Here is a 22,814-nt window from a genome sequence, read left to right as displayed (position 1 = left end):
TCCGTGACCACCCCAGCCCCGGACTCTGTATCTCACATGCTCACAAGGATGTCCCCTGCGGTGCTGTTTGTAACGGAGGAAACTCTCCTGACAGGAGAGTGACCAGCCTGGGGACAGTCACATAATGGGATACCGCAGGCAGAAGATGTGACCTGATCTTGCATGTTCTGGGGAATGGCACTGACAAATGATGCCAGGGAAGGGGCCTTCATCGCTAGGTGATATATACAATATGACGCCACAGACCTCGATTATAAAATACTCCCATCAGAACTGTTACAGAAAGATACATACGTATGTAGTAGAAAGCAGGGAAGAAAGAAAGGGAAGTGTGCACATAATTTCGGGACAGGGACACCCTCTCCGAGGGAAGGGAGGGACGCCGGACAGCTAGCAGGGAGGGGGATTGTGTCTGTGACGGTTTTGTCTTAAAAGGAAGCAAATATGACAAAACACAAGCATTTGTTAATTCTGAGTAAGAAGGACATGGCTGTTTCCCACAGTGCTCTCCATTCTTGGTGTCTCTGTGCTATTTCATAATAAAAATGTGCTGAAAGACACCTGTTTACTATCTGTCACGTTACGAATCACTTGTTACATCCGTGCAGGGACTGGCCTCAGATCCTGTGGACTTAAGGCGGCCACTTTCACTACGGCAGGATTTTCTCAAATGTCTCACTCCAATCAGAGAAAATATCTAGTAAATACAGCGAGTGGCTGCAGGGCAAGGAAACAACAGAGCCGCTCAGCACCCTGCCTCCCGGCACCACAGGGGAAACCTGGGGTGTGGGGATCGAAGGCCGAGACCTGATTTCTGCTTCTGCTCACGGGGACACGCGGGGCAAAGCTGCAGGTTTCCGGGCCCGAGTTCTCATGAGCAGGAGGTGGAGGAGGGCGGGGACAGCTTGCTGACACCCACATTCAGCAGGTCAGGGGCGGAGGCCACAACTCTGTCTTCAGCATGTGTCTTCCCAGAACTCTGAGGCAGCGGGACCCCAGACAACCACTGTTTGGGAAACTCAGGCCTGAATGACCCTGTGCTCTGCCAGCACATTCTACTGTACATTCTATCACACTCTACCGTAAGAGCCTTTACTTGGGAGATAAAGAGAAGTATATGCAATTTAACACTTGAAGGAAAGTCCAAGTGTTTGAAAACTGGCAAAATGGGAAAACGGCTGTAACAAGGGGAGAGCAGGAATTAAACACAGGCCTTTCAGATGAACCCCACTGCCGGTGTCAGGAAACCAGGCACATGCAGTAGCAGACCTGCGTGTGCTTTAAACCTGTATGGGTGCGACCGAAAAGAAGTGCAGAGCTGCCCGCCTCAGAGTTTGCTAGATCACCTCTGTCTAGCGAGTCTGCGAAGACACAGACATCTGTGCTCCAGTCTCGAAGATTTTAACTTTGTAGCTTGAGGTAGGGCCCGGACAGGGATGCCAATGCCCGACAAAATTTAATAACCGGTGTATAACCTGATGGTTCTGAATGGCACTTAGATCCTGGATTTTAAAAAATGTATACTGAGATTTTTCAGATATATCCAGAACATGAGAAGACAGTCTACTCATTTTCATTTTTTTAGCCTACAACTTAAGTTATTTCACTCTTATTTGAAAGAAATCGTCCCTCACCCAGACCTTATTCCTTTAGCCTCCATGACAGAAAAATTATGACAAGCTTTTGTCCAGGGTACAGGAGCAGCCCCTTCTAGAACAGTTTAGTGGCAGAAGTCTTAAGGGCCCCTTAAACTAGTTTTTAAAACCTCCCGGTGGTATATTCGGGAATGAACTGGTCAGAGAAGGGAAGGTGCTGGATACTCCAGTCAGACAGTGTATTACACCTACCCCGGCCCCACGGCTTCGCTGCCTTAGGAAGCTGCCTGAGCTCCGGATCCGAGTTTTCCCCAGGGCTGGGGTATTAATAGCTGCTTGGGGAGCTAAGAGGACACCTTCCTTGGCAGAGTGGTCTCACAGTTTCATGAAAACTCTCTGGACTGGAGTTAAGGATCTCTAAATTTTAAATCTATTTTTAATGGCAAGTTTATGGGTAAAACCCATGTACCTGTTCTAGCCTACTCTTTGGAGGTGATGTAAGAATACAACTACTTCTGTGAGGGAACACTATAAATTAAGAGGTTTTTGAAAAAATTTTATAAAGCCACAGTCCATTTGCATCTGCAAAGAACAGGCAGTGGCTCAAATGGGGTGTGTGCCCTCCTCAACACTGTGCTGTCAGGGGCTCCCGGAGAGTCTCCTCTCAGGATCTGCTCTGCTTTCTCCGGTCACGGAGAGCCTCTGCTTTCTCCGGTCATGGAGAGCCTTTAGGGAAGCTGGGTCCTAATTCTTTTATCGGAATCCATGCTCTGTGGAGCTCTGAGATGTCAGGACAGAAATTCCACTGGGCACCTTTGTTCCCTGGGTGATAATTCAGGACAGGTGGCCAACAGGAACTGCATCCATGGTAGTCTTTCTTTCTTAAAGATCAGGGACACGGAATTCTCAGGAATCATAGGTATTTAAGTAAGTATCATTCAAGAAGATAAACACAGCCGCTCCCATCCTGACAAAATCCTTCTTGAGTTCTAGGCTAATGTTCCTGACCCCAAGTTTTAAAGGAATCTTTCTAACAAACCCATCCTTGAAATGTGATAGATTAGGAGACGCATTTAACAAACCGTACTCTGAAAGAGAGTCTATGTTTAAATATTCACATGAGGAGAAAGTGCACACATGAAGCAGGGCAGGAAGCTGAGTCCACTGGGCCACCTCCAACAGAGGGACAGACGCAGGCATCAAAATGCACCACGCTTGCTGGGACAGGGAAAAAAAGGTTCTTCCCTTCTTCCCTTCCCTTCTGACAGTAGCACAAAACCCACTATAGCTATATGGCCTCTGTAGCCATTCTGCAGAAGTCCCCACCTTGCTACAGGATAAACCAGACACAGCCACGCTAGGGCCAACAAAGTCCAAGGTCATAGATTTTTCAATGTCATCCTTATGGTGAAAGACTGGATACTTTCCCTCTGAGAGTGGGAACAAGACAAGGATGTCTGTTCTACTTCTACTTCTTCTACTCAACACTGTATTAGACATTCTAGCCATGACATTTAGACAAGAAAAAGCAATAAAAGGCATCTCGATTTGGTGGGGGGGGGGGAGAGGTACAACTATCTCCATTAGCAGATGACATGATCTTGTAGGTGGAAAATCCCAAGGCACCCAACTAGTAACTTAATAAACGAATTCAGCAAAATTGCAGCATACAAGATTGATATCTAAGAATCAATTTTATTTCTATACATTAGCGATAAGAATCTAGAAATATAAAAAACAATTCCACTAATAATAGTGCCAAAAAATATGTAAGAATAAACTTAGCAAAAGAAATATAAGACTTGTACTCTGAAAACCATAAAACATTGCTAAAAGAATTTAGTTTAAGACATAAGTAAATGGAAGGATATGCATGTTCTTGGATCAGGGACTTAATGTCAGAATGGCAACACTCCCTGAAAAGATCTGCATGTTCAACGCTACCCCTTTCAAATTCCAGCTGGCTTGCTTGCAGAAATTGACAAGCTGATCCTAAAATTCGTATGGAAATGCAGGGCCCAGAATAGCCAAAACAATCTTGAAAGAGAACAAAGTTGGAGGATTCAAACTTCCCGATGTCAAATCCTGCTACAAAGCCACATATGCAAGACAGAGCAGTACAGGTAGAAGGACACAGAGGGCACACACACACAACAGAAGTGGGAGCCCAGAAGTAAATCCTTACATTTAAGGTCAGAAAGTACAGCATGGAAGTTAATGGTTGGTAGATGTTGCGGGAGGGGAGAATGAGGCACGTCCGCTAAAGGGCACGGGTTTCTGGAGCGATGGAAATGGTCTGGAATTAGCAGTGATGTTTGCAGAACTCTCACACCGCAAACCAGTGGCTTAACCACTTTAAAAGGGTAAAGTGTTTGTGAATTATATATCAATAAACCTACAAAAAAAATCCCCTTTTCCGTCAAAGTACGGAGTTAAGATGAGGTATGTGAGACTCAGCACACTCCACCTTCCAAGCCGCCGACTTACCCTGAATGGTGTAAATAAAACCGCCGGCCACTCCCTCCACGCCTTCCATGAACTCGTGGGGCAAGGCGCCCTCCCCGGCCTGAAAACAAGGGAAGTGCTCAATGCTTCATTACTACAAGTACACTTCTTCTATTTAAAACTGATGTGGCAAAATTTATAATGTGACTCCACAGCAGATAAATCCATTTAAGCCCTTCACGAGATCAGGTTGACTTCAGTGTTTGTTATCTGATTGTTATCTTGATTACAATAGTAAAGATCAGGTGCACAGGAGAGTCCATAGGGCTCAGAATTCCAAATGACATAGAATCACAGTCTTGAACTTGCTACCATAATAGCACAAAACCCAATTTTATTTTACATCCCAAACCTGCCACTTAAAAAAAAAAATGACCACCTTTGATTTCTTTGAGACTGAAAACTGCCATGAATTCAAATACACGTAGGCAGATTTTTTCCAGTTTGTTCTACGGGCAGAGAAAGCCCCTTGAATGAACTGTGCAGATGGAGCCCTGCTGCTCACTGATGCTCTCACAGCCACCCAGGCCAAACACAGGCCTCTCGGCCTCCGAGGACTGGAGGAGATTTTATGATTAGAGATTTACAAGTTCCCCAGTGTGGTGTTTCCCTGCTGCGTGCTTCACGCCCACAAGGCATCCCTGGCAGAGTGGGGCTGGGCCGGACCGCACGGGGTGTGTGTGTGTGTGGTGTGTGTGTGTGCGCACGTGCATGGCACTGCTCCCACACACTCCCCTACCAGCCTGGCTGCAGTCTGGCCCGTCCCCTCAGCAGAGGTATACTGCGCAGAGCAATGAGGAAGCTACCGAAGGTGGAGCTAACGTTTCCGGCTTTGCAGAGGCAGGAAAGGTGGCACACTCTGTTTTTTCCTTGTGTACCCTACATTGTTTTGGCTTGTTTAGAACTTGATGGTAATTTTCATTAGTTTCTATCTAAAAGGTCACAGCTGGACTTTTATTTTATTTTATTTTATTTATTTATTTGACAGACAGAGATCACAAGTAGGCAGAGAGGCTGGCAGAGAGAGAGGGGAGGAAGCAGGCTCCCTGCTGAACAGAAAGCCTGATGCGGGGCTCAATCCCAGGAGCCTGGGATCATGACCTGAGCTGAAGACAGAGGCTTTAACCCACTGAGCCACCTAGGCACCCCACACAGCTGGACTTTTAACAGTTTCTGACATTCTCACTTGCTGGCAAGGGAGCAAGACTTGGGGAAACTTTCAGTTTCACTCATTTATGGTGGAAACCTGTATTTGTACGTGGGGGTTTCCTAGAAGGGGCTACTAAATTACCGGACTATTTTTTAAGGTTAGCGGAGTGTGTAAGCAGTCTTTTGCCATCTACAACTATACTTACCCCCAAAGTGGGTCATTTGAGTCTTTCCATTTGAACCTAGTCCTCAACTCAGAAGTCATCTGGTTTCCTTTTGTGCAATCAATAACTACAGAATTTCAGCACATTTTGGATATTTTTTAAAGTTTCATAAATAGAAAAGGAGGAGACATACTAAAGGCACTTGCCTTGGAAATAAGGAAATAAAAGAATAAAACTATAATTAAACTTCATAAGATGTTTTATGCTAAATAAAGGACTGTTGGTAACAAAGGATGAGATCCTAAATGACCCACAAGGCTAAGTTTGTAATTATATATGAATCTGTGATCTAATGACTTTCTTCCTCACTGGAGTTTAAGTTCCACTGTGGGCCAGGAGTGGTTTTCTAAATGAGTAACAGCATATCACCTAATGTTTATTTCAAATTTGGGAATTAATTCATGTGAATATTAATAGTTAATGAAAACAGACTAAGCCCGTGAGCTGAGATGGTGAACACTCTCCTAATCATTATACCAGAGCATCGAAGAGAGTGAGACTGTGTTTGCGACACCACCACATATCCAACTTGTATTATTTCAAGCTCATCGTGTGAAGTCTGCCTACACCTTATCGTCCACACTTACTTGGAAATATTTACCTATCAAACTTTCAAATCTGAAGCAAATCTGAATACATGAAAAATACGAGGCAGAAATCCCAGCAATATAAATGACACCAAAAGCTCCGCTGTATTTGCCAGCACTGCTGTCTGTACTGCTGTCACGAACACCCTGCTAGGAAGGTGAGGGCGTGAGGATTCAGAACACTACCGAGCAAGCGTCCTTTGAGAATGTTAGCTTAGGAGTTATTGAGAAATGGGTGCCAGGGTGGCTCAGTGGGTTAAGCCTCCACCTTTGGCTCAGGTCATGATCTCAGGGTCCTGGAATCGAGCCCCACGTCGGGCTCTCTGCTCAGCAGGGAGCCTGCTTCCTCCTCTCTCTCTCCACCTGCCTCTCTGCCTACTTGTGATCTCTGTCTGTCAAGTAAATAAATAAAATCTTAAAAAAAAAAAAAAGAAACATATAAAAAATTATTGGGAAATAAAATATCATGTTTTTAAGATTCGCCAATCTTAAAGCAAAAATGTGCATTTACTAATGCTGGGGTGAGAAAATCCAAGAACATGAGTTGTTCGTCTGTACTATGGTGACTCTGCATTTTCTGCCATACACGCGCAAAAGTACCCACGATTCACAGTTCCATATACGCTAAAGTCTAGACTATGCCAAACAGCCTTAGGAGAAAGGATGACTTACTGTAATGACTCGGAGAACGCCGCCGCCATCATTCACAGTCACTTTGTGGAGATTTCTTGACACGAGGCCTTGGAGGTCTTGGCTCTCCCACACGATGGTACCTTCAAAGCTCTTTTTGTGGAAAGATAAAGTGAGTCGATTTCTTTATTGTTGTTATTTAGGTTTTAAGTATGTTTTCAAGGAAAAATAATTTTTCCCCTAAAACCTATTGGTTACAATTTTTATATCCCTACTCTAACACACAGCACCGTTAACATGTTGGTGTATATGCTCGAGTCATTTTTCTCATGCGTATCTGAAAGATACAAGTACAAAGGGTACAGAGACAATTTTGCTGCTGTTTGCATGTCCCTCATGCCGAAGAGTTTCCTGTTGTTACAGCTCAGACGACCGTTCTTAGCCATGCACACACAACTGATGTGCATCGAGTCACGATCCCGAGTCACACAGACATGTCCCCATGGCAGATCTGGGCTCTACCAACTATCTAGTGAAGGATGTTTTGGTGTGAATGTTTATTTTGTTTCAAAATACATTTTCAGAGTTGAAATTATGGGGGCAAGAAAGAAATAGAGATATTTTATACAGATTTTGGGACACAATGTCAAACTTTTTTCAAAAAGGAAATTACCTAATTTCCCAATTTACAAAAATACTACCTGCACTGTATTCTTCCAAGTATGGGATATTAATGAAAGCAAAGACATTTACGTCAATTTAGTAGATTAAAAGATGATTCGTCATTAACTTCGTTTCTTTTGATTTCTAATGTTTATAAAATACACAGTCTCTACTGGGAGTTACTGATCCATGCCTCTTTGCAATTTAGCTACTGAGTTTTGTATTTTTCTTATTAATCTCTGTTATCTTGTAATAAATAATTGTTTCTATAATACATGCTAAAATATTTTTTTCAGAACTGTTTGCCACTTTTTATTTTTTTACTTAAAAGGTCCATAAGTTTTATCTTGTCAAATCTGTCAAGCTTTCTGTTTGAGATAATTATTAAATTCTGGGCTTAGAAAGTTATACTCTCTGTCCCAAGGTTTGACACATTTAAATTCTAATGTCTTCTAACTTTTCCAGGAGGGTTCAGCTGCTCCTTTGTACTGCTCAGGCCATCCCCACTGTCAGCCCCTCTGGCTTGCTCCAGAGATCCAATGGAAGGCAGCTGGCATCTAATTTTTCCCTACCACATCAGCCTGTCTTCTTTTCCTAATACCCCACTTATCAGTCTGATACTTCCTGTTTATTTTACTACTGTCGAACTAACATTTCCCACTAGAACACAAGCACCATGAGAGCAGGGATCTCATATGTCTTATTGACCACCATATTCCTGGCACCTAGAATGGCCTGACATGCATAACAGGCACTTGAAAAATATTTACTTCACAAACAATCTTAATTGTTAATTGGAATGATTTTTGGTCTAGAACACCAGACAAAAGATACAGCTTTAATTATCTTCTATTTTTTTTTCACATATTAAAATTAAGAGATAAAGTGCTGTAAGGTCTCACTTAGCCAGCATTAGGAAGGGCACTATATAAAACTGAACTTTCCAATAAGTGAGGCCAGTGGTTTGAAAGGTTAGGCCTTTCAAGCAAGGCCAGTGGTTTGAAAGCTTTTTGTAAAGCATTATAACTCCTCTATGAAACAGAAACACTAGGAGTCGGATTCCTTGGGCAGTCTGTCACTCTATAGTCTGCACTGCTGGGGAGACTCCTGATGTGCTTTGAGGAGCCCCAGGGTTCCAGAGAGCAGGCCTCTTGGACACACTGTGGGGGGTCACCGCCTGAACTCGAGCACAGAGCAAGCGATGTCCACCTCACGGGTTTGGGCCGGGGGTTAATGATGACACACGTGTGGCGTGCAGGGTCTCGGCTCAGCGCAACGGAGCTTTAAGACTACTAGAAGGAAAGCAAAAAGTGAAGGGCCCCTTTAAAAGATCTCGTTGTCTTATCTTGGAAATGGGCACAGATTATTACTCTACTCTCCCTGGAAAGCCTTAACTCTCCAGTTGAACCTTGAGTCCCTAAAAACAGCATCCTTACAGACACATGCACAGAGGGAAACAAGTCTAGGGAGAAATACAGCAAGTATCCTGGGAAACATGTGGATAATGTCACATTCTTCTAACCTTCTTATATGTAGTCAAGTTTTCAACAGTGGATCTGTATTCCTTTCCTATATTTTCACACTTTTATGATCAAAAAAAATTTTTTAAACATATGTATACAAGGAAATAAATTTGGGGTCAATCTTCCAGACACGAGGCATTTGTTATCTAAACTTTTGAGTGTCTACGACGCAGCAGTCTACAGGCTACTGGAACACTTACAGGAGTGAAACAGCTCCTATCTTCAGATCCTCATAATATGCCCTGCTGGGGTCAGTGACAGAGGAAAGTCACTCTGCCTGAGATCCACCAGGACTCCAGATGAGAGAGCCCAGGGCAGAGTCTGGCAGGCATCTGAGTCAGCAAAGGGAGAGGCGATGAGCACTCCTCAAAAGGCAGGCGTGAGAGCACTGCAAGCCCAGAAAAGTGTGGAGAGTTTAGTGCCGCTGAAGCCCCAGGCTGAGGAAAGGAGATGTGCAAGGCGGCTCTGTCAGCGCTGCCTGCGGGAACAGAGTCTGTCCTTCATCCCCAACCCGCAGGACATTTGTTTGCAAGCACAGAAGTGATGCAATCCTAGCCCCCATTTTAAACGGTCGCTCAAAGAGCAGAATAGCATCAGGCAGGCGGGTAAGGAGACTGGTAACTGGACTATTATGGAGGTCCAGGTGAGGAGTCAGCACTAACCTAGAAATTGACTGCCTTCTGAGAAGCTGAAGGAGACACATATATATGGAAAGATATTCAAGCTCGCAGATTGGAATATTAATATTATTAATATGTCTATACTACTCAAAGCAATCTAGAGATTCGAGGTAATCTCTACCAAATTCCAATGGGGTTTTCATAGAAATACAGCAAGTGCTACTAAAATCTGCACAGAACCACAGAAGACCCCAAACAGCCAAAGAAACCTGAAGAACAACAAAGCTGGAGGCATCCTGCTTCCTGATTTCAAACTATATTACAAAGCTACTGAGAACAAAACAGCACGCTATTGGCATAAAAACTGGAACATTGAACAATAGAACAGAAGGGCGAGCCCAGCACCAAGCCCATGCATAAATGATCAATTCACTTACCACTGAGGAGGCAAGAAAATACATGGGAAAGACAGACACTGCAACAAATGGTGTTGGGAAAACCAGACAGCCAAGTGCAAGGAAAGAACCTGGACCACTACGCTATGCCATACACAAATAATTACCTCAGAATGGATTTAAGACCCGAACAGAAGACCTCACATCATAAGATTCCTAGAATAAAACCTAGGTGGTAAGTTCCCTGACACTGGTCTTGGCAATGATTTTTTTGGATTTGAAACCAAAAGCAAAAGAAACAAAAGCAAAAATAAACAAAGAGGACTACATCAAACCAAAAAGCTGCTGCATAGCACAGAAGACCATCAGCAAAATGAAAAGGCAACCTATGAATGGAAGAAAATATTTGCAAATGATATACCTGACGAGGAATTACTACCCAGACATATAAAGAATTCCCACAACTCAACAGCAAAAACCAAATGCGCAGAGGATCTGAAAAGAATGTCTTCAAAGACAACACAATGCACAGATGGCCAACAGGTACAAGAAAAGATGCTTTCATCATCAGGGAAATGCAAATCAAAACCACAATGAGAGACCACCTCACGCCTGTCAGAATGGTGACTAAGATGCGGAGAAAAGGGAACCCTTGTGTGCTGCTGGTGGGAATGTAAACCGTTGCAGACACTGTGGAAATAGTATGGAGGGTCCTCAAAAACTGAGAACTAGAACTACCATATGATCCAGCAATTCTATTTCTGGGTATTTATCCAAAGGGAATGAAAACACCCACTTGAAAAGACACCTGTGCCCCCTTGTTCACTGCAGCATGTTTACAAAAGCCATGATGTGGACACAACCCGAATGCCCACAGATGGATGGATGGATGAAGATGTGATGCAAACACATACATGCGCGTGTGCACATGCACGCACACACACAGGAATATTATACAGCCATAAAAGGAAGGAAACCTTGCCATTTCCAACATGGATGGATCTTGAGGTCGTTATGCTAAGTGAAATCAGTCAGAGAAAGACAAACACAGTATGACTTCACTTATATGTGGAATCCAACATGTTTCTAAAAACCAAAAACTGAAACACTGAACTCTTACATACCGAGTATCAGACAGGTGGTTGCCAGAAGGGGGTGAAAAGGTGCAAATTTCCAGCTGTAAAATAGTAGGTCCTGGAGATGTAATGTACAGCATGATGAGCAGTTAATAATGTTGTATATCTGAAAACTGCTAAGTGAGGAGATCTTAAAAGTTCTCATAAGAGAAGAAATGTAACCGTGGTGGTGGATGTTAACTAGACTCGGTGTGATCATACCGCAATAACCAATCATTATGCTGTACACCTGAAATGAGTATGTTATGTGTCAATTATATCTCCATAAAAAAAGGAAAAAAAGACTGCCTTCTGAGTTGAATAATTAAATGCATAAAGGGAACAATGTCTCTGATAACTGAGAAGGCTCTGAGATTGAAGCTTAATTAGTAAACTCACTACCTCAAAACAACAGATCAAGTATATTCCTATACAAAAGCTGGGCTGAGAAAGAAATCTGAGAGAGGAATCTGGGCAACGGAGCAATGTCTAGTGGGAGGGAGATGCAGGAATGGGAAGACACCGACCATTCCAGTCATATCGCGCCTGAGCGAGCCAGCTCTTGGAAACAAGCACATCCCACTCCTGTAAGCAAAGCCAAGGATCAAACCCAGTACTGCTCTGAGTTGGGTTTTTGGTGTCTGACATCTCAGTAAGGAGGTTCCCAGACAGGGGTCATGACTTTCAAATCTAATAAGCTAATACCTATTAAAGATGAATAAATAGGTACTCTGGTTTACAAACCGGTCTTCTGTGAATTTATTCAGTTTCATTCAGTGAGACTCTGGTCATCTCTATGCGAACTAACTGGAAGGTCAGTGCTAGAACCTGAAAGCTAAGTCCAAGACCCTTGGTAACGTGCAACTGCTCTGGGTTAATCATGTGTCTTTCTTCTGGCAAAACAGCCTCCTGCCCTTGTATACATTCCTCTAAAACTTTAACAGTAATAAAATTTTTAAAAAAATTTATTTAAATTCTAGTTAGTTAACATGCAGTGCAATATCGGTTTCAGAATTCAGTGATCCATCCCTTACATACAACACGCAGTGCCTGTCACAACTAGTGCCCCTCTTAATGCCCATCACCCACCTAGCCCAGCCCCCACCCACCTCCCTCTATCAACCCTCAGTTTGTTCTCTATTGTTATGAGTCTCCTATGGTTTGTTTCCCTCCTCCCCCACCATAGGTTCATCTGTTTTGTTTCTTAAATTCCACGTATGAGTGAAATCATATGGTATTTGTCGTTCTTTGACTTCTTTCACTCGGCATTACAATCTCTAGCTCCATACACATCACTGCAAATGGTAACATTTCGTTCTTTTTGATGGTTGAACAATACTCCTGTGTGTGTGACATAATGCTGCTACAAATACTGGGATACAGGTGCCCCGTCGAATCTGTATTTTTGTACCTTTCGGTAAAGACCCAATAGTGTGATTGCTGGGTCATAGGGTAGCTCTATTTTCAACTTTCTGAGGAGCCGCCACACTGTTTTCCAGAGTGCCTACACCAGCCTGTGTTCCCACCAACAGTGTGGGAGGTCTCTCCTTTCTCTGCATCCTCACCAACACCTATTTTCTTGTGTTGTTAATTTTAGCCATTCTGACAGGTATAAGGTAGTATCTCATTTTTTAAAAAATTTATTTATCTAACAGCATGAATGTGAGCGTGTGCAAGCAGGGGAAGGGGCCAAGGGAGATGGAGAGAGGTAGACTCCCCATTGAGCGCGGAGCCCAACATGGGGTTCGATCCCCAGGCTCCGAGATCATGACCTAAGCTGAAATCAAGAGCTGGTCGCTTAACCGACTGAACCACCCAGGCGCCCCTCACCATGGTTCTGATTTGTGTTTTTCCTGCTGGTGAGTGATGTGGAACGTCTTTTCATCTGTCTGTTAGCCATCAGATGTCTTCTTTGGAAAAGTGTCTATTCATGTCTTCTGCCCATTTCTTTTCAAAATTTTATATACTTCAGAGAAAGAGAGCTTGAGCAGGGGAAGGGGCGGGAGGGAAGCAGACTCCCCACTGAGCAGGGAGCCTGACATGCGACCTGATGCCAGGACCATGACCTGAGCAGAAGGCAGACGTTTAACCAACGTTTAACCAACCGTTTAATCAACCAGACGTTTAACCAACATTTAACCACCCAGGCACTCCACCCATGGTCCACTTAACAGGATTATTTGGTTTTGGATACCAACCGTTTATCAGACATGTCATTTGCAAATATCTTCTCCTAGTCTGTGGACTGCCTTTTAGTTCTGTTGACTGTTTCCTTCACTGTGCAGAAGATTTTCATCTTGATGAAGTCCCAACAGTTCATTTCTGCTTCTGTTTCCCTTGCCTCTGGCAACATGTGTCATTATAAGTGTCCATGGCCAAGGTCAAAGAGGTTGCTGTTTGAATAGTGATAAAGTTTGGGAGAACTGGTACCAAATACATCCAGGCGGAAGAACTGATAGGATTTAGTGAGTGCCTGGATATGAGAGTTGAGGGTAAATCCCACGATTCTGGTTTGGGCGCCTGAGAAAAAGGAGATACCGCTATCCAAGACTGAAATACAGGGGAGATGAGGACGGACGGGATGATCTTAGCATCAGAAAGCCCCTGGGACACCCGTATGGAGAAGAAATTAGAATTTCTCTAATTCACTTTAGAGAAATGTGAGCCGTAGCTGGATTCAAGAGCCATGACCGAACAGGCGGTAATGGATACAATTGCTGAGGAAGGAGTAAAACAACAGAAACCTGGGTATCAAATCCTAATGATTAAGAGGAAATTGAGAGGGGCGCCTGGCTGGCTCAGTCCGTGCAGCATACGACTCTTGATCCCAGGGTTGTGAGTTCGAGCCCCACGCTGGGTGTAGAGATCACTTAAAAATAAAATCTCTGAAGGAAAGAGGAAAGTGAGAGAGGAGATGATAAAGTACACTGGGAAGAAAGACTGGGCCAGATGTGGCTGGACCAAAAAGAAGGCAGATCATATAAGCTAAGAGAAAAATGCAATCAACGAAGTGAAGGACACAAAGTGTCCCCTGGAGTTGGCAGTGGGATCACGGGCCTGTCGTTTCAGATGATCCATCCCAAAAGTAAAGGCTATCATGACCCAATAAAAATGCTTCACCTTGAAACTATGAATCTAGAAAGTACGAAGATAAGTCAAGTCATTCTGTCCTGTCCGCTGAGCTGACCCTGCTGTTTCACAGTGGCTCCAGCTAGTGCCCGGCTGCAGTAACTTTGTGACTGGGATATGACACAGCATCAACACTGTGGACTATCCTGGGTAACTGCCCGAAAAACTCATCGGCCCGCAACACAGTCCTGGTGTCTTCCCTGCACTTCCACAAGCCAGCGGTGACCGGGGAAGGGAGGAGCTGAATCTAGCCTCCCTTTTCTGTACCTGCTCCTGCTCCGCAGCACAGCTGAAGCTCTGGTTCTCCCTTCTCTCACAGGCCTGCCTTCTACATTCCGATACAAAGTCATCAGAAAGCTAGGGATCTCTTCAGAAGAGGAACAATTTGTTTGTGGCAATTCCCTGCTGAGACCGTAAAACCAAAACAGAAGCCAGGCAACAGCCCCGTGTGGGCTACAGAAAGAGCTCATAAATGATCTCACCAGTAAGCTTGCTCTCAGCAAGCCCTTTCACATGTTAATTCCCTTGTGCCATGTTTCTAACTTCCCATCCAAACCAACAGAGTAGCTTAAATCTATATACTACTTTAGCACTTAACATATTTTTTATGGATTGGGGAAATGACATCTAAGGAATGTCAACTGTCACCAACAGTGCAAGTACCCACATGGCCAACAGTGATGTCTCTAGTGGCTCAGGGGAACAAAAATAGTCTTTTTTTTTTTTTTTAATCAAAATTAGTTTCAGGTTTCAACTGCAACAGTAAGGAAAATACAAAATTAGAGAAATAAATATTTTAAGAGATGCGCACAGCAGTCTCCATTTAAATCTGTGACTCCCACCAAGATTTATGCTTTGGTGAGTCACAAGATGAAAACACTACAAGAGCTTTGCTTACTTGACAAGCTGTACTGCTGACATGTTACTCCAGGAGGCCGGGAGGCACAGAGGGAGTAAGACGATAGGCAAATCGTCTACTATTCTCTTGAAAAATGGCATAAATGATGTTTGTCTTCGTCATTCTTTGCTGATGACATGCAGGCAAATCATTCATCACTATCATTTTTTCTGTGCCAATAAACCCAATTAGGCTTGAGTCAGCAAAAATGAGCATCTATGTACAATTAAACATGGTTTCAACAAAAACAGAATTTTTCTGTAAAGGAAGGAATTTTTTAAAAAGTTGTTTTTATAAAGCTAATATGTATTTATTACAGAATATTCAGAAAATGCACAAAAAGGAGAAAACAAAAATCATCCATAATCCTACCTCCTCACCCCTGGGTATAGTCACTGTTAAATAATGGCACATTTTTAAAAGAAAAAAACATTACTCAATAGTAATGAAAAATAAAAAGTCAATTTAGCTTAAAGCTTCAAGTGAAATAAAGCTCACAAGGCTGTAGCCATGAAATATCTTAACCAAAATGGCCACTTACCATACCATCATTAGCATCTCCTACTACATACATAGTCCAGTCCTTGCCTCAACCCAGTTATTTTGAAAAACTTCAAATCTACAGAAAAGCTAAAATTAACCCCAGATCACCTAGACTCACCAGCTGTTAACATTTGGCCATATCTGCTTTTCCTGTCTGTATAAATGTCCTTTTCTGTTCTTGTTGGTTGTTAAACACTTGAGTACTCTAACATGTATTTCCTAAGAATAAGGACATTCTAAGGGAAAGTAATAATTTTTGTGGATTAGCCAAACTGTTTTTTTTTTTTTTAAAGATTTTATTTATTTATCAGAGAGAGAGAAGGGGAGAGAGCGAGCACAGGCAGACAGAATGGCAGGCAGAGGCAGAGGGAGAAGCAGGCTCCCCCCTGAGCAAGGAGCCCGATGTGGGACTCGATCCCAGGACGCTGCGATCATGACCTGAGCCGAAGGCAGCTGCTTAACCAACTGAGCCACCCAGGCGTCCCAGCTAAACTGTTTTTTAAAAAAGATTTTATTTATTCATTTTGAGAGAGAGAAGGAGAGAGCACGAGTGGGGAGAGGGACAGAAAGAGCGACAGAGAAAGAGAGGACGAGGGAGGAGGAGGGCCAGAGGGAGAAGCAGGCTGGCAGAGTCCCCATTGAGCAGGGAGATGCACATGAGGCTTGATCCTAGGATCCTGGGATCATGAACCGAGCCGAATGCAAAATTTGTACCTCTAGGGGCACTTGGATGGCTTAGTTGCTTAAGCCTCTGCCTTTGGCTCAGGTCATGATCCCAGGGTCCTGGGATTGAGCCCCTGCATTGGGAGTCCCTGCTCAGTGGGGAGCCTGCTTCTCTCTCTCCCTCTGGCTGCCACTCTGCCTGTTTGCGCTCTTGTGCATAAAATCTTTTTAAAAAATCTGTAATTTGATCTAGAAGACTGACCAAGACAATGAGGCAGACTCTGTAATGCTGTGGTTAGACTGAGGTATTAAAGCTGATTTTCTTCTTCTTCGCCCCACACCATGACTCCTTCCTCTGAAAGTTTCTCAACGTCACCATCATGAGCCAGATAATTCTTTGTTGTGGGGGCTTGTGTGTGTGTTGTAGGATGTCCAGCAGCACTGTTGGCCTCTAGATGCCAGAAGCACTGCACACCCAGCTGTAATCCTGAGCGAGTCCCTGGGCATTGCTAAGTGCCCCTGGCGGGAGAGACTCTGCTCTTGAACAACGGGTCCCAGAAGTCCCGGTGAGTGGCAGCACGAACGAGGACAGTGTGCATTTATCTCCTGAACGCTTACTATGTGGCGGCATGTTCTGGCATTATGCAGGTCTGAAGATCATTTAGTTCCTGGAATGAGCCTCTCAACCGGCTGGCGTAGCCCCATCTTACGGATGAGGGATGGATGTAGTGAGGCTGAACGGCTTGCACAAGCCACACCGACCCCGGGCTGCCTGGACCCGCTGGTACTGCACCCACGGCCGCCTGCTCGGACACCTGCTCCCAAACATGCCCTCACGTACTTACTCCCTGGTACGTCATTTTTCTCTTTCCTACTCATGCCAACCCCGAAGCCTTTTTTGGGCAAATCCACTCTACACCAGCCTTCAGACCGCTCCAAGACCACCTGACACAACACCAGTGTCCCGGGCTCCTCGGAGTAGCAGGACTGTCCCTCTGGGAAGGGTTCTAGCAACCACAGAAAACCTGGGTCACTGCCCACGCCCATTCTGAGCAGAAAGCTCACTGAGGACTTGCTTCCCACCTCGGGGAGCTTGTGTACTAGTTAATCTGGGACAACCTCAGGGAGTTTGTGTACTAGTTAATTCGGGACAACCTCAGGGGGCTTCGTACTAGTTAATCCGGGACAACGGCTCCCATCGTGCCTGGCATGAGGTCAGCTAAGTACTGGCTGGGGGCCAGCTCCTCTCCAGGACAGCAGCTGCTCTCAGGGCAGGGATCTCTCACTGTGTCCTCACAGAGCCCCAGTGCTTGGCACACACTAATTTCTCAAACATTTTCTGGCTTCCTTCAAAACCTGAGATCCAACACTGAGGGAACACGACTTAGCTAAACTACTGCTCTTGGTTAAAAGTAAAAATACTTTTGCTGGGGACATACTCTGCCCCCTCCCCCGCTCATGTGTTTGCCTGTGTTCTCTCTCTCTCTCTTTCTCAAATAAATAAATAAATAAATATGATCTTTAAAAAAATAAATGTTTTTTGAGCAGAAGTCCATGTACAGGTGAAATGAAGGAGATGCCGTTCGCATCTACAGAGCTGACATACATAGTTTCAACTACTTGTACTGAACGCCAAAGACCCACAGCACATGATGAGACGCGTTGTGTAAGGCAAACAGAACCCATGACACCCGTGGCAGGAAAATGTTTCTCGTTTTATCGGTAGAGCTGGTCTCAGGTCTGGTTTCCATGTTTTAGCTCAGCTTTGACGTTGCAGGACAAACTCCACAGGTGATCTATGGTGGCTCCCAGAGATGCTTGGGAAACTGACCCCTATGTGGTTCCAAAGCCTGAGGAATGTACTCAGACTAGACTAGACCGGCCTGGAGAGGCCGAGCTGCATGGCTGAGTAATCCTTTCTCGCCCACCACTCCATGCTCAGAAACCACCCTACGGCTTAACCACAGGCTGATGTGGCCACCTGGCAGGTAGGGGAGAGGATCTCTAGGACCCATTTACTCAAGACTGGACCTAGAAGGACCTAGAACAGGACAGCTGTATTTTCTGACATGTTCCACAACCTTGAGAAGTTTTATTTGTCTTGGAAATGTGGCCCGTCTCTGCAATTATCCCACCTGCACCAACCACCTGGGCCCTCTAGATAAGTAAATGGCCGAGTTACTCAAACTCCAGTAACTCGAGTTACTCGACTTCCATAAGTCTGTACTTATAACCATTCTTCGTCACTAGAACCGTCATGTGGTTCTCAGTCCACTGAGTGAGCCAGGCAGTGCCTGTCCAAAGGGGCGCTGTGGGGACAGCTGAGATGTCCCGGAGCCGAGGGAAGGGACGGTACCGGGTGCTACGCTTTGTCATCTGGGCACAGAGCTGGTGGCCTCACCCAGTGCCCTAAAGGGCTGCGCCGGCACAACGAAGTGTCAACCGGCGGCCTCGAGAGCACAGTGCCAGGCCTGTGGTGGCCGTGCGGCCCCGCGGCCCTGCCCCTCCACCCCGTACCTCGGGTAGGATGAACTGCTCCACAGGCTTGTACCACAACCTGTTCACCTGCACGCCGCAGCTCGGGGGGCTGAAACGGGCCACGAAGAGAGCCTCCTGCAAACGGGGGTGGAAGGTCAAAAAGTAAGATTTTGTGTTAGACACTGTGTATGCAGCAAGTTTTCCAGTATTTTCTGTCTTGGGCAGCTTAATCCTCGATGGCCCCAACCGGGGTTATTATGCATCTCCTGATGCTGAGACACCATCGTGTTTTCCAGCACAGTCACAGTTATTATGTAGCTATTTAAGGTAACAAAATCTATCCTAAAGTTCTAAAACATGAAATAAAATCCACATAACCTTAAAAAAAAAGCCCACCTTGAAATGAGGAGCATTAGGGGAAGCATGAGGTGTTAAGTCAAGACGAATTATTAGGCTTAATCCCAAAGGTTAAGAAGAAACTGAAAGATCACATCTTTCTACACAGAACAAAGGTACTGCAGGAGCCCCCCTACCCCCATTCAGAAAGAACCTTTACAAGAAAAAAATGGCACAGACACAAAAAAGGAACATAAAAGAAGGCTGATTCCCACTGTGTCTCTAGGTACTCCTCGTTAACGGCACTTGGCTCTAAGGCGCTTTGCACAGTGTTTTTTACAATCTGTGGCAACCCCGCAGTGAACGAGTCCAGAGACGCCATTCTTCTGACAGCATTTGCTCACTTTGTGTCTCTGTGTCACATTTTGGTCATTCTTGTGTATTTCACATTTTTCCATTATTACTGTGTTTGTGCTTTGGTGATCTGTGATACTGCTTTAATTGTGGGGGAGCCACGAACTGCTCCCAAATAAGATGGCAAACTTACCTGATAAACCCACTGACCAGCACTTCCTCACCCCGCTCCCTCTCCTTGGGCCTCCCCTATTCCCTGAGACACAATATTGAAATTCAGCCACTTAATACCTCTACAATAAGTGTTCAAGTGAAAGGAAGAGGTGCCTGTCTCTCACTCTAAATCAGAAGCTAGTGTGGTCCACAATAGTCAAACGATGGGAAGAGCCCAGACGTCCACTGACAGATGAATAGAGAAAGAAGATGTGGGGGATACATACAATGGAATATTATGCAGCCATCAAAAATGAAATCTTGCTGGGGCACCTGGGTGGCTCAGTGGGTTAAAACCTCTGCCTTCGGCTCAGGTCATGATCTCAGGGTCCTGGGATTGAGTCCCACATCAGGCTCTCTGCTCAGCAGGGAGCCTGCTTCCTCCTTTCTCTGTGCCTGCCTCTGTCTACCTGTGACCTCTGTCAAATAAATAAATAAAAATCTTAAAAAAAAATGAAATCTTGCCATTTGCAATGACATGGATGGAATGAGAGGGTAATATACCAAGCAAAATAAGTCAATCAGAGAAAGACAATTATCATATGATCTCACTGACATGAGGAATTTGAGAAACAAGGCAAAGGCTCATAGGGGAAAACAGGGAAAAAATAAAACAACATGAAACCAGAGAGGGAGACAAACCATAAGAGACTCTTAATCTTAGGAGACAAACTGAGGACTGCTGGAGGGAAGGAGGTGGGAGGTTGGGGTAACAGGGTGATGGACATTGGGGAGGGTATATGTTGTAATGAGCACTGGGTATATGTAAGATTGATGAGTCACAGGCCTGTATCCCTGAAACAAAAAATACATTATATCCTAATTAATTACCTAAGAGTTAAATAAATTATAATACAAGCCAAGTTAACACACACACACACATACACACAAAGCTAGTGTGATAAAGCTTAATGAAGAAGGCAAGTTGAAAGCAGAGATAGGCTGAAAGCTGGGCCTCTCGTTCTTCTTTGCGAACACAAAGGAAAAGTTCCTGAGGGAAACTCTAAGGGCCTCTCCAGGGAACATGTGAAGTGGAACACCCTTCTTGCTGATACAGAGTCGTCATCTGGACAGAGGGCAAAACCAGCCATACCGTCGCCTTAAGTCAAAGCCCAATCCAGAGGAAGGCTCTGACTTCAATTCCATGAAGGCTGAGAGAGGCGAGGAAGCTGCGGGAGAAGAGCCGGAAGCCAGCAGAGGTGGGTGCAGAGGCGTAAGGATGGAAAATGTCTCCATAACCTCAAAGTGCCAGGTGAGGCCGAAGGTGCTGATGGAGAAGCCGCAGCAAGTTCTCCAGGAGACGAAGCAGAGGTCATTCAGGAAGGTGGCTATACTGACAGACAGATTATCGGTGTGTAGACAAAGCAGCCTTCTGCTAGAAGGAGACCGACTTGCAACTTTCCTAGCTAGAGAGAAGTCAACGCCTGGCTTCGAAGCCTCAAAGGACAGGCCGACTCTCTTGCTGGGGCTCATGCAGCTGGTGACTTGAGGGTGCGCGCTCATCTGCCGTTCTGCAAATCCCAGGACTCCTAAGAATTATGCTAAATCCACTCTGCTTGTGCCCTATGAATGCAACTACAACCCTTGGTGACAGTGCATCCGTTTATGCGTGGTTTCTGGATATTTTAAACCCACTGCTGAGACCACTGTCAGAAAGAAAATATTCCTTTCAAAACATGACTACTCAGTGACAATGTACCTGATCACCCAGGAGCCCTGACAGAGACATACGAGATGAGTGTTGCTTCCACGCCTGCTAACACCGCATCTGTTCCGCAGCCCATGGATCAAGGAGTCATTTCGACCTTCAAGTCTTTTTATTTAAGGAATACCTTTTGAAAGACTGCCACAGACTCCTCGGATGGATCTGGGCAAAGTAAACCCAAAGTGTCCTGAAAGGATTCACCATTGTAGGTGCCATAGACAACATTCATGAGTCCCGGGAAGAGGCCCAATACCGACATGAACAGAACCTGGAAGGAGCCGATTCCAGACCTCATGGAGAACTCTGACAGGCTCAAGTCACCGCAGATGTGGTGGAAATAGCAAGAAAACTAGAATTAGAAGTGAAACCCGAGGATGTGGCCGTATGGCCGTGATCTCATGATGAAACTTTCATGGAAAAGAACTGGCTTCTTATGGGTGAGCAACCAAAGTGGTTTCCTGGGATGGAAGCGACTCTGGGTGACGACTCCATGAAACCACTGGAATGACAAAGGATTTAGGATGCGGCACGAACATAGCTGATACAGCAGCTGCAGGGTTTACGAAGTGGACCCCAATTCTGAAAGAAGTTCTAATTCGGAGAGAATGCTATTGAGCAGCATCATGTGCTACAGAGAAATCATTTGTGAAAGGAAGAGTCAGCCAGTGAGGCAACCTTCACGCTGTCTTATTTTAAGAAATGGCCCTGGCCACCCCAGCCTTCAGCAGCTGCTACCATGGTCAGTCGGCACCCACGGACATCAAAGTAAGACCCTCCACCAGCAAAAAAATCACGACATGTTAAAGGTCAGATGATGGTGAGCATTTTTTAGGAATAAAGTATTTTTATTTTTAAAAAAGATTTTATTTATTTACTTGAGAGAGAGACACACAGAGATAGCAAGAGAGAGCACAAGCAGGGAGGAGAGGGAGAAGCAGGCTCCCTGCTCAGATGCGGGCTTGATCTCAGGACCCTGGGATCATGACCTGAGCTGAAGGCAGATGCTTAACAACTGAGCCACCCAGTGCCCCAATAAAGTATTATTATTTTTCAGATTTTATTATTTATTTATTTGAAAGAGTGAGAATGAGAGAGAACGAGAGACAAGGGGGGGAGGGTCAGGGGGAAAAGGAGACTCCCTGCTGAGCAGGGAGCCCAGTGTGGGATTAGATCCTGGGACTTTAGGATCATGACCTGAGCCGAAGGCAGTCGCTTAACCAACTGAGCCACCCAGGGCCCCCCAATAAAGTATTTTTAAATTAAGGTATGTGCCTTGTTTTTTTGACATTTGCATTAATATTAATACTATGGCACATGTAATAGACGATAGTAAAGTGTAAACACAACTTACAGGTGCACCAAGCAAAAAGTTCATTTGACTTGCTTTCCTGTGACATTTGCTTTCTGGTGGTGGTCTGGAAGCGAACCCACAGTATCTCGGAGGTATGCCTGTACTGTTTTCTTTGAGTCCTTCCCAGTTTGTTTCAGG

The 22,814-nt window shown here is 44.8% G+C and overlaps 1 protein-coding gene across 1 annotated transcript in view; it reads right to left on the bottom strand.

The window, feature by feature from the left end:
* The window catches only part of B3GALNT2 (beta-1,3-N-acetylgalactosaminyltransferase 2), a 57,827-nt gene that overhangs the window by 5,681 nt on the left and 29,332 nt on the right, over window positions 1–22,814 (bottom strand). The window contains exons 5-7 of the mRNA XM_059397281.1: window positions 18,757–18,852; window positions 6,733–6,843; window positions 4,083–4,161 (exon numbers count right to left, since the gene is read on the bottom strand). Coding sequence (XP_059253264.1) covers window positions 4,083–4,161; window positions 6,733–6,843; window positions 18,757–18,852 — 286 coding nt within the window. The remainder of the gene's footprint in view (window positions 1–4,082; window positions 4,162–6,732; window positions 6,844–18,756; window positions 18,853–22,814) is intronic.

This window comes from Mustela nigripes, chromosome 4, assembly GCF_022355385.1.
Source record: "Mustela nigripes isolate SB6536 chromosome 4, MUSNIG.SB6536, whole genome shotgun sequence".
Classification (NCBI taxonomy): Eukaryota; Metazoa; Chordata; class Mammalia; order Carnivora; family Mustelidae; genus Mustela; species Mustela nigripes.
Note: the sequence above shows the minus strand (reverse complement) of the source record. Positions and strands in the feature narration are given on the sequence as shown.